Below are 11950 nucleotides of genomic sequence, written 5' to 3'. Positions count from 1 at the left end.
TGTATTCTCCCCACATAAGCAGGGAGATGGAAAGCTGCTCAGCGTCACAACTGGTATTAAGATTTGTAGTCTTGTAGTTGGACGGTCAGGCATCCACTTCCACGTCCAGCTAAGACCCCTCCCCTGCCCTGAGGCACTGCTGAGATCATCTCTGTAGGTGATCAGCAGCCTCTTTTGATAGTCTCTTTAAATACAGTTGAGGCTTTCACAGCATGGAGGGCTTTTTAAAAAATCTACTGTCTAGAGAAATGGATTATATGGCCAGGTTAAAGTAGGCATTTCAACGGTCTTCAAAGTCAAGTCACAAAAGGTGGTATTTTCTCTACTCAAATTTTTGTTTTTAACAAACACCTATATAATACTTACTATCTACCAGACAGGCAGTGTTCTAAGCACTTTAGAGTATTAACTCATTTAATTCCCACAATAAAGTAGAAAGTATTTCTGCCCTTGTCTCAGAGATGAGGAAGCTAGGCAGCTACAAACAGTCACCCAGCTAATAAGTGGTCAGGCTCCCTGGCCTAGAGTCTGCTCATCAGCTCAGATGAGGGCTATGGCTGAGGCAGTAACTGGCTTTGGCCACACGGCATCCAGTGGAACAAGGGTGTGAATGCAGACAGTGGAGGCTGAGAAGTCTGTGCTGTGTGGATTTCACCCTAACAGGACGGAAATTGTTTCAGGGGACCTGGGGTGGGGCTCAGGAACCTGTATTTCTGACATACAACACTGCCGTCCTCCCTCAACCCAGGACAAATGCTGCTCAGCTGGCCGAGAGCCCCAGCTTCAGAATCCTACGGCCAGGATTTGCATCCCTGTTCTGTCGCTTACTAGCTATGTAAGGTTGGACGGGTGACTTTACCTCTCTAAGCCTCAGTCTCCTCTATTAAAGGATAAATATCTTCTGTGAGGGCCGCTGGAGATGAGACAGTCTGGGTAAAGTGCCCCACAACAGCGCATAGTTGTTAAACAGTAGAGTTTAGTAAATGGTAGTTCTTATGCCTCCCAGGCCCACAGATGGAAGACAGGCTCAAAGCTATCATCAGAAAGGATACGTCTGATTGGCAGGTGAGATGGAGTGGAATCTGGGTTCTTATAAACATTTAAAATCAGGGAACATTTTTATTAAAGTCATTCTACTTTTTAAAGACTGCTTACATGGTCTTTGGAAAATGCTGAAATAAGTAAAATGACCATGAATATTTTCTCACTACTGTTTCCTGCATTAGCCCTGGGCCTGAAATCAGAGGAAATGGAAGCTGCTCTTCAACTGAAGACTCAGGCTCTCAGGTGCCATCCATGATGGACAACAACACAGGGACCCGCCCCATCTTCTCTGCCTGGCTTCCTAGGGTGTAGGACCCACAGGAGTCAGTGGATGACAGGACTGGTCCTAACCCTGCTGCCCTGAGCCCAAGAGTGGCTGGGATGCTGGGATAGTGCTTGGAAAGCCTAACAGTTCCAGGGTTAAGTACCAAAGGAAGCATGTCACAGTGCTTTCACACATGTTAACCAACCCAGATCTGTTACAACCCCTACCCTCACATTCCCAGAGGGTACAGACTGCTCTCGGAACCAGATTTGATTTCACCCCAAAAGCTTGAGTCAGGTTTCATTGCAGACATTTATTTCTGTTTTGTTAATTTCAAATATTCATTGACCTCTTATATCAGATTTAAGGCAGAGAAAAGATACACGTCCCAGGACTGCAGGCAAGGCTGGTAACTGGGCTTAGATGGGGTACTTTACCCTCTACCAGTTCTGCCAGGGAGACCTCACCACAGAAAGTATAGTATGTGATGCCTTGGGACACAGGGAGCACTGAGAGGCAGGTCAGTCTGGGAGTTCAGAGAACAGAAGGCGTGGGAGAGGGCAGGACTCACAGGGCCTTGCTGGAGGGGAGCCCCCCAGCCCTTTCTTCATGGAGTACTCTAAGGCAGGACCAGGGTGGGCTGCTGCCAACCCCAGGGTTCCGAAGACAGGGTCCCACGCTGCTTCACCTGGTCAGGCAGGGGCTCGGAGGTGGGTCAGCTCAGGCATCGGAACTACTGTCCTCAGCGTGCTCACCTTCACCTCACCCCGTGGCTCATCTAAAGCCAGCGCTGGCTGTGCAAAATTGTGCCTAGGGAAGGGTTGGTAGAGAAACCTTTGCACCGGTTTCCTGGGTCTTCATCCCAGCCAGTCAATGTCATCATCATCGTCATCATCTCCAAAAAGGGGTGTTGGGGGCGGGCGTCCCTTCATGCTCTGACAAGACAGGAAAGAGTAGTCAGTCCTCCCTTGTCCCTGCATCAGATGGACTTCCCGCCTGTGCAAGATGAAGCTACCAGCATCTTTCCCGGCTCCAGGTGGGAAAGGAGACTGCTGGTGAGGGTTTAACTGAAGGGACGAACCCTGAGGCCAACAAACCCCAGGCTTCCAGAAAAGCTGAGACAAGCAGTCAGAGAAGGGCGGCAATCTTTCAACACGGAGACAAGAAGACCAACTTTGTTTGGCTCGTTTCGTCATTTATTTGAGAAACACATGTATTGATTGGACAGGTTTTCTCGCATGTGGTAACTTACACATTTCATGTGGGAAAAGGAAGGGGGAGCAGGATAAGGAAACAGAGAAGCAGAACCGCCCTCAGGGCAGAGGACACAGGAAGAAGGAAGCTGGGAAGAGTACAGTCACATCTGAAAAAACGCCTTTGTGGCCTGCAGTAGCCTGCCTGGCTCTGGACGTGGGCCCACCATTCGAGAGAGAGTAGAATTTAAAGTCTTGGCCACCCTACCAAGTAGAGAATCCCAAGATGAAGAAAACCCAGGAACATAGGTTCATATCCCTGGTCTCACTGGCCCTCCGTCCCTCCCATCAGGCAGGAGAATAAGGGGGATTAACGAGCCAGAAGAAATTCTACCCCCTTTTCGTGACTTGAGCCTCTGGCCTTTTCCCTCTAGACTGGCAGGGAAAATCCTATGGGTTGCTGGGACTGACGCTGAAGATAGGTACTCCTGAGTGTTCTCTACTAAGTAAGGTACCTTCTGCTCTGGTGAACTACTCTGGCCCAGGATCGGACTTCCCAGGGCCAGCCAAAGGAAGGCGGTGTGATATGATTGGAAGTCCCTGGGCTAATGCCATCTCCACCCCCAACCAACAGACCTCGAACCTCTCCCTGGGCATCCGTGAAGTGATCTCTAAACTCTGACGGTATGGGACCTTAAAATGTGGCTCACTGCCTCTGTTTTGTTCCAGCTGAGGTTCTGGTGTGCATCTGCCAGCTATGTGACCCTGGACCACCTATTTAATGTTCCAGAGCCGTGGCCTTCTTTCTACAAAATGGAATAAAAGTGCCTACACTTCACTGAACTGGCAGAAGATTAAATGTCTATAGTTTTCAGAGTACCCAAAAAATAGACATTAACTTGATGATATTAGTATTAACACCAATAATGTTCTGCTAAAGTAAAAAAACTCCATCCATATATAGGACAGTCACTTGAGATATTCAATTGGCTTTTTGTTCATATTCAGAACTCTCAAATGAAAATGTAATTCTTGGGAAGAAAGGCCAGTGGGAGGAACCAGTGCGCTTTCCCGGGAAACACAAGCAAGAGAGAAAGAGTTTTTGTACATAGGAGCCAGATCCCAGCTCTGCCACAGCTGTTTTCCCAAGGTCTTGGCAAAAAGCAGAATCCATTTTGGTGGATACAAAAGGGGAGAAAATCTGCCCACATTCACCTCATATTTCTGTTCCTGGGATGGACAGCCTGACTCTGATCTGTGTTCGCCACCCACATTTTACCCTAGTGAAATTATCACAACAGTCAAACGTCCTAGAGAGCCAAGAATGCTTGTAACTTAGCACAACGGGGACCACGAATGCAAGAAACGGGGTTCTGATCCAGGCTTAGTCAGCAGATCACCTTTCTGGCCTAACTTTGGAGTTCTGTAAAGTGAGGCTACCCTATCAGTTGTTGCTGCTGTTGGTTTACTTACTAAGTTGTGTCTGACTCTTTGGGGCCCCATTGACTGTGGCCTGCCGGGGATTTCCCAGGCAAAATTACTGGAGTGGGTTGCCATTTCCTACTCCAGAGGAATCTTCCCAACCCCCGGATCGAACCTGTGTACCCTGTGTCTCCTGGACTGGCAGGTGGATTCTTTGTCACTGAGCCACCAGGGAAGCCCTACACTCTCAGCACTTAACCCATTCTCTGCCCAGGGATATTGTGATAACAAAACAAGGCAGCAGGTGGAGAGCAGGCTGATGAAGCAGAAAATGCTTAGAAATAGGTGGTCTGAGTAGGAGTCTGGGGTTTGAGTCCTAGCTGTACCATTAACTCACTCGGTGGCTTTAGGTAAATCATCCTTCTGAACCTCAGTCTGTCTATGAATACAGACGACAGACAAGAAGACCTTCAAAGTCCTTTCCAGTTCTAAAATAAAACACCTTAGCCGCATTGAGGTCTGGAAACCTGAGGCTTTAGCATTCTAATACGGGACTAAGCAGCCCAACTTTCTTCAAGTAGAAATTACTGCTGCATGAATGGAGACCATGGTCCTTTTTCAAGAATAGAGTGGTATGTGCCCATCCCCACCAGGCTTACAGAGCCGCTCCCTCCCAGCCCCAAGCCTGCTCGCACAGGGCCCTGAACACAGAGCCCGGGGGTGGGCCACCAGCAGACCCCCTTCCTCTTCTCACAGCCAGCGGGGAGGGGCCCCCAGGCGGCGTGGGGACTTGGCAGGGCCTGGGAGTTCCTTACCACTTCGTCTTCATCCTCCTCCTCAGCCTGTGCATTGGGCTTTGGAACTTTCAGAGCTGCCCCTTTAAACAGTTCATCCTCTTCATCCTCAGAGAGGCTGAAAGCAAAATCAGGAAAATCAAGTCATAGGAAAATGTTCCTGCCCCAGGCCACAGTGCCCACAGGGCACTGGGCTAAATATCCAACAGCTGCGGTGACTGCCCAGGAATCCCCCGCTTTTCCACACTCACCCCCAACACTCTTGACTCCCTCCATAACCCACAGCCAGAGCAATCTTTTAAAGCCAGTAAATCAGTCACATCACTCCTGTGCTTAAATCCCCTTAAAAGCTGCTCACTGCACTTAAAGTCCAAACTGCTAACAGTGACAACAAAATCTCACATCCCTTGGCTCCTACTGAGTTCTCCAACCTCGGCATACACCACTGTTCTCCCACCCACTGTGCCTTCTTCCTGGACTGCGTCGCGCCCCTCCTACCGCAGGGCCTTGCGTGTGCTGGCCTTGCTTTCTGCAAACGCTCCTGCCCACTCTTGGCAGAGAAGGCTCCTATCCATCCTTCAGGTCTCAGTTTACATGTCACCTTCTCGGAATCCTTCCCTAGTCACCCGACTGAAAGTAGAATAAGTCCCCCTTTATTCTCTATTATAACCCTGATTCTTTTTTTTTTTTAGAAAGCATTTATCATGCATTTATAACATACAGTTGACTCCTGAAGAATACAGGTTTGACCCATGCAGGCCCAGTGATATGTAGACTTTTCTCAATAAACACAATTTGCACTTGGGTGAGTATGGGGGTGTTCAGTCGCTAAGTCGTGTCCGACTTCTTGAGTCTGGAGATGAGCCAATTGTAAAGTTACACACACAGGGTCAGCACCCTTAACTCCTGTGTTGTTCAAGATCAACTGTATAAGCATTTGTTTGTCTTCCCTAATAGACTGTAAGCTCTTCAAGTCAAAAACCAACTCCACCTTGCCTCCCACACTCCCACAGAGCCTACTGCACGGCCGGCACCGAGTAAATACGTGAATGAATGAGTGATTCAGCCAGCCAGCCAGTCTCTGAGGATGAATCACTCATCCTGGAAAAACTGGAGACAACCTCCACAGGCAGCCGCCTGCTCCTGAAGCTGCTCAGGGACACACCTGGGATGCTGAGAACAGTGTTCAGATGCAGGTGCTGCTCCTGAGGCTGCCGGGGCTGCCTCTGGGCTGCACGGTTCCTGGGAGGGAGCAGCCGAGCTTGTGGCATCCCTGTCTTCCTGGAGCTCTGGAGGCTGAGGCTCTCCTCCTAGACGTTCAGGTCCCACAGCCAGTGGGTCCACCTTCTCAGGGTCTGAGGTCGGGGACAGTCTCATGGAGCTTTCTTCCTCCCTGACACGGGCATCTCCCAATGCTTCCTCGCCCTCAGAGTCCACAGCTACGGGGCCTGGAGGCCTGGGGGGAACTGAAGTTGGGGGTCCCAGAGCTCTTCGTGAGGGGAGGCAAGCCAGTTCGGGAGGGACCGAATGTTCTTTTATCTCTAAGCTCGCCTCTGTTTCTGAGGGCTCCCCTTCCCTTCTCTGTGCGTCATCCTGGGGGGTGGGACGGCCCTGAGGAGACGGCGGGGCATCTTCCTGGACCACCCGCTCTGACAGCACTGCAGGGGGCTCCCGCCTCTCCCCGTCCAGGGGTGCCTGAGACTGTCCTGAAGGGCTCCGAGGTTGCGCCTCGACCTCTTCCTCTTCCTCTTCATTGCTGCTCTCTCCTTTCTCTTGCTCGTGTTGGTTTAACAGCTGAAGGGTCACCATCTGTTCAAAAGCCAAGAAGGAGGAGAGGATCACTGACCAGAAACGGAGGCACTCCCAGTTCTTCAGTCTCTATTAACACAATTAGTCGTTGAATTCAAGTAACTCTGCTGTTCTGTTCTTTTTCAGTACAAATGCCTTTGTTTCTTCCTCTCAAAAGAGGCTGCCCATATCTGTACAGACATCCTAGTTACTGATCAACAATCTTGAATAATTTTTCACTCAGGATCCTTTGGACGGCACTTAAGCAATGAGATACCCATCTCAATAACACAAATGACAGCCGGCTGTACCTTGATGGTGTTCATGATGGTCCCCAGAATAGCCCTGCCTTTGTAAGACTCCTCCAGCTCAAACTCTCCCCGCAAGGAGTGAAACACCTGGTTCATAATCTTCTTGACCTGCACGACCACGTGAGGAGAGAGAAACAAGATCAAAATGTATGCTGCCAAAGTCAAGCGACTAAGGGATGCATGTAAATTCCAGAGAGGGGCTTCTCTCCGGCGGTTCAGTAGCTAAGACTGGGCTCCCCCCAACACAGAGGGCTCAAGTTCCCTTCCCAGTCAGGGAACGAGATACCACATGCCACAAAAAAGACTCAGCACGGCCAAATAAATTGGATGTTAAATAAATAAATTCCAGAGAGAGGTCTGGAAGGCTTAAATGAAGCCCTCTTAGGACTCTGCAGTGGGACATAGCTGGTCAGGAACTGAGACACCGAAGGCTGACACTGTGGAGGGGACAATGTTGAATAATCAGCAGCACTTGGCAGAAGGGCTATAGGGAGGACGGGTAAGCGGTGGCTTGTGTGCTTAAGACTCTCAAAGACGGCTCACCGACGCCACCCTCCCACTGAGGCCACCCCTGGAGCTGCCACAGGCTACGAGGATTAGTGGCCAGAAGACTCTGGCACGCTCCCCACTCCTCTCCTGTGACTTAGAAACATTTCCCTTATCTGTCAAGACCTCAGCATGGGGCTCTTTGGGTTTGCCACCAAAGAGACAGGTTCCAATGGGTTAACTCTGATTTAAGTCAGATGGTCGGAGAAGGCGATGGCACCCCACTCCAGTACTCTTGCCTGGAAAATCCCATGGATGGAGGAGCGTGGTAGGCTGTGGTCCATGGGGTCACTAAGAGTCGGACACGACCAATTCACTTTCATGCACTGGAGAAGGAAATGGCAACCCACTCCAGTGTTCTTGCCTGGAGAATCCCAGGGACGGCGGAGCCTGGTGGGCTGCCGTCTGTGGGGTCGCACAGAGTCAGACACGACTGCAGCGACTTAGCAGCAGCAGCAAGTCAGATGGTGGTGGATCGGAAAACAAGCTAACGACACAACACACTGATGACAAAAATCCTTTCTGAAGGCCTGCTATGCATACGCGACCGCCCTATAGGACACAGTTCACTTCTCTGAAACGCTAGCTCACCTTTTCTGAGGGGTCAGCAGCAGTGGCTTCGACCCCAGACGTCTGGGCCTTGCTCTCTAGGTCTTTGATGTGCTGTGCATTTTGCTCTCTCAGGGATGCGACTTGGGCCTGGAGGGCTGAACACTGCAAAAACAAACAGGCTGTGGCTGTGGCCTGGGAACCTGGACTTCCAGGTGAAGGTCAGGAAGCCCAGGAGGAGGAGAAGCATCCAAAGCTTTAAGTGTCAACCTCACGTCGGCCTGCTGACATCCACACTCCTCCACCCACACCCCAGGCCTGCTGACCCAGAGCACTCTACTTCCTCATCGCTCAGTCCCAACTCACCGCTCCATCTCCTCTTTCCCAACAAGGTCACTTGCCTTGTTCCTAATTAGGTCAAGAATATGATGAAAAACGGGAGGAAGGGTCTGATGACCCTAGTCACACAGACATATGAACGGTCGCCACCAAGACTGCCTTCCTCATCTCTGAGTGGAAGATTTTCAACTGGATACTTTAACTGACCTCCAGATATGAGGACTTCCATACGTGGTGCTGAGCCATCCCTCCTTCTCTCTCTCGTTTTATGCCAGATGATCCCACCACACCTGTGCTCCAGCCCATCTCAGGGCCTTTGTCCAGCACACCTGTGGCCTTCCCCACCTCATCAAAGCTCCTTGTCCCTCTTGCCTCTGCTCCCCTGGGCATTTCCTCTTCTGGGCCTCACAGCATTTAATGCTTCTCTTTGTTTCTCGGTTCTCCCTTTCTTGATTGTGAGACTCCTGAGGAGTGTTCTTTGTAAGCCTTTTCCCTAACAGAGTGCCTGGAACACAACTGGCACTCAATAAGTATTTGCTTAATAAATGAAGGATCAAATTATAATGGAAAACACAGTCCAGAACATGAATGCTGCTTTTTCTTTTTCTAGGTCACTGACCTGTCATCCCAAATGAGTACGTGAAATATGACTGATCAACCAAAGAGCTGAACCAGTATGATTCTGTTTTCAAAAGTGATTAACATCTTTCAGGTACAAAAGGAGCTACAAGACTTGAACAACCTGTTTGCCCAGGCTGCTTAAGTCCAAGGGAAAACACTCACCTTCTCCTCCAGCTGGAGCAGCTGCTGCTGACTGGCGTCTCTCTGTGTACACACCTCCTGGTACTGCTGCAGGTGTTCATTCTTGGCAGACGCCAACAGCTGCTCACACTTGGCTTCCCACTGGGTCTGCAGCTCAGCCTGTACTAGAGACAGCTGCTAAGAGAAAGTAATCACTGTATCCTGGGGGGTCTAACTACATCTTGGGAAACCCCATCTTTAACAAGGCAAAAAAGTTAAGAGCCCAGATTTAGCAGAGAAACAACCATCTGGAAGACTTTGGTTGTCAGGACTCCAAAAGGTACTACAACCAGATCAAGGGAGACTGTCTACAGACAGGTCCCCAAGGCCATAATATGATCACACTTTTCAGGAGCTGGACCCTTAGACCTTTTTAAACAGAAGAAATTTATTTCCCTCCAAAATTCCACAGATGATCAAATGGAGGACACCAATTCACTCTAACTAAAGAACATACAACATATAAACATGAATGCAGAAAATTACAAAAAGAAAAGTGGAAAGTGGAAAGTGGAGTCGCTCAGTCGTGTCCGACTCTTTGCGACCCATGGACTGTAGCCCACCAAGCTCCTCTGTCCATGGGATTCTCCAGGCAAGAATACTGGAGTGGGTTGCCATTTCCTTCTCCAGGGGATCTGCCCGACCCAGAGATCGAACCGAGGTCTCCCACATTGTAGGCAGACGCTTTAACCTCTGCACCACCAGGGAAAGGCTGCTGTCAAATGACTAGAGATTAGCTGTGTCCTGCCATTGCCCTGGAGAAGGCCATGGCACCCCACTCCAGTCCTCTTGCCTGGAAAATCCCATGGACGGAGGAGCCTGGTGGGCTGCAGTCCATGGGGTCACACAGAGTTGGACACGACTGAAGCGACTTAGCAGCAGCAGCAGCCACTGCCCTTGATTTCCCTGCCTCATTACCTAAATAAGTCCCTTCTTTTCTCGGACGATGCCTGGAGGATGGTGTCTGGTGGGTGAGGACTTTGGCCTTGTCATGTTTGGAAAACTTTTTGCCTTCATGTTTTACTTATAATAAGATTTCCACTAAGCTTTAAAACAGACAGAAGATTCTCCATTTGATTCCTGGCTCTTCTTCCACCTTTGTCCAAAGTTAGAGAGCATCAACTATGAGAAATGTCATCTGAAAGGATCAAGAAACTAGAAGCTTTTCTGAGTCCTTCGTGCCTCCCTTTTTTTCCGAAGTGCTTCAGTTTCCCATTACCTGCTCTGCAGCTGCTTGGTCGGTGGACACCCGAGCCTTCTTCAAGAGCTGTCGAAGTTTGTCCAATTCTTCCTGGTGTGATTTGCGAATTTCGTCTATCTCCTCCTCAGCCTGGCAGCGCTCTTGAGCTGACTTCTTTTTCCTTTCTGAGAGGTTCTTAGGAACAAGAGAACCGTCATCAGTTCTAGTTGTTTGAGGAAAATAAATGGAGATGGTGATAGTGGTGGCAGTTACTAACATCACTGGGTCCTTACTTCGTTAATGGTAACAATTCATGTTTTCATTTAGTTTCCCCAATATATTTAACATTCTCGACTACTGGCAGGAAAAAAAAACCAAAACTGCAACAAGAAGAAGGTAAACTAGAAGAGCTTTATCTACCACTGTATTAAGAGATGAGGAACATCTTAACAGTGGTAGGTGTACAGAGAAATAAGATACTTTCATAATCTGCTGGTAAGAAAGTCACAGTTCTGTGACAGGACCTTCAAAATACATACACACCCAGAAACTGCACAAATTAGACTTTATTTTAAGGAAGCAGTAGATCATAAAGATTATGTGTTACAAGGATGGTCACTGTAGGAGTATCGAGAACAATGGGAAATGGAAACAGCCCTCACAATCAGAAAGAACTTTTTTTAAAAAACCTGATAAAATTATGGAAGAAACAAAGTGCAGACCAAGATTGATCCTCTAAAAGGGCACTAGGCAAAAGGGCTTTACTAGAGAGTTTTATTAAAAGCACAGAAACAGGACACTCTTTTCAAATCTAAACTGTACCAAAATATAGAAAAAGATAGAAATGTTCCCAATTTGTTCAATGGGGCTAGTATTATCCTAGTGTTAAAATTTATAAAAGAACAAAAGATACCATTAAATAAGGTTAAAAAACATCAAACTAGAAAAATATTTGTAACATCTATGACTGACAAAGGATTAGCACTTTAATAGTGTTTATAACAGAGGGAATACAAATAGGTGTTAAATATATGAAATCTTTACTACTAACAAAAATACTCCTAAAGACAAGCTAAGCATATTTCACCTATCATGAAAGACTGTAAAAATTTATACAGGCAGAGTTGGAAGAATAATGGAGAAATAGGCTTACCTACACAGTGCTGGAAATGTAAGCTAACATACTTTTCAGGATAATCTGGCGATTTTTATTTTAAAAATTTAACTGTTGAGAATTTTCTCTGATGCAGCAATTCAAATTCAAGCAATCCATTTTATCGAAATGCGCAAATGAATTTGCAAAAAAAGTTATATAGTACAAAGATATCCATGAAAGCAATGTTTGAAACAGTGAAAAGTCAGAAACAGAAATATCCATCAACAGGTGAATAGTTAAATATAATTACGGTATAGCCTTGCAGCAGCCTACTATGTAGTAGTTACAAAGAATGAGAAAGCACTCATTCTTATTAGTATAATGGCCACAATACAATCTTTAAGGTATTAAACATGATCACATTATTATTAAAAATGTTATCAGTGTACACATGTATATACATATACTTTATACATACACATATGCATGCTACGTGCATGTATATATTATACACACAGAGAACAATCTGGAAGAATAATCATACATTTTTTTATAGTTCTTGCCTCTAGTGCAGAGAAGAGGAAAACATAAATTTCATTTTTTATTTTATATTTTTCTGTAT

The 11950-nt window shown here is 47.5% G+C and overlaps 1 protein-coding gene across 15 annotated transcripts in view; it reads right to left on the bottom strand.

The window, feature by feature from the left end:
• Positions 1–1602: 1602 nt before the first annotated feature.
• The window catches only part of FKBP15 (FKBP prolyl isomerase family member 15), a 62084-nt gene continuing 51736 nt past the window's right edge, over positions 1603–11950 (bottom strand). For 4 of the 15 annotated variants that reach the window (XM_004004001.6, XM_060408903.1, XM_060408900.1 and 1 more), the window contains 7 exons: positions 10272–10427; positions 9035–9187; positions 7955–8077; positions 6818–6925; positions 5884–6527; positions 4740–4836; positions 1603–2244 (listed from right to left, as the gene is read on the bottom strand). In XM_004004001.6, coding sequence (XP_004004050.3) covers positions 2167–2244; positions 4740–4836; positions 5884–6527; positions 6818–6925; positions 7955–8077; positions 9035–9187; positions 10272–10427 — 1359 coding nt within the window. In that variant the 3' untranslated portion in view covers positions 1603–2166. Of the gene's footprint in view, positions 4837–5883; positions 6528–6817; positions 6926–7954; positions 8078–9034; positions 9191–10271; positions 10428–11950 lie in introns of all 15 variants that reach the window. The other 11 variants (XM_060408895.1, XM_060408899.1, XM_060408898.1 and 8 more) reach the window with 5 other exon arrangements.

The sequence above is a fragment of the Ovis aries genome, chromosome 2 (assembly GCF_016772045.2).
Source record: "Ovis aries strain OAR_USU_Benz2616 breed Rambouillet chromosome 2, ARS-UI_Ramb_v3.0, whole genome shotgun sequence".
Lineage (NCBI taxonomy): Eukaryota > Metazoa > Chordata > Mammalia > Artiodactyla > Bovidae > Ovis > Ovis aries.
The sequence above is the reverse complement of the archived record's forward strand: the minus strand, read 5'-3'. Positions and strand labels throughout refer to the sequence as shown.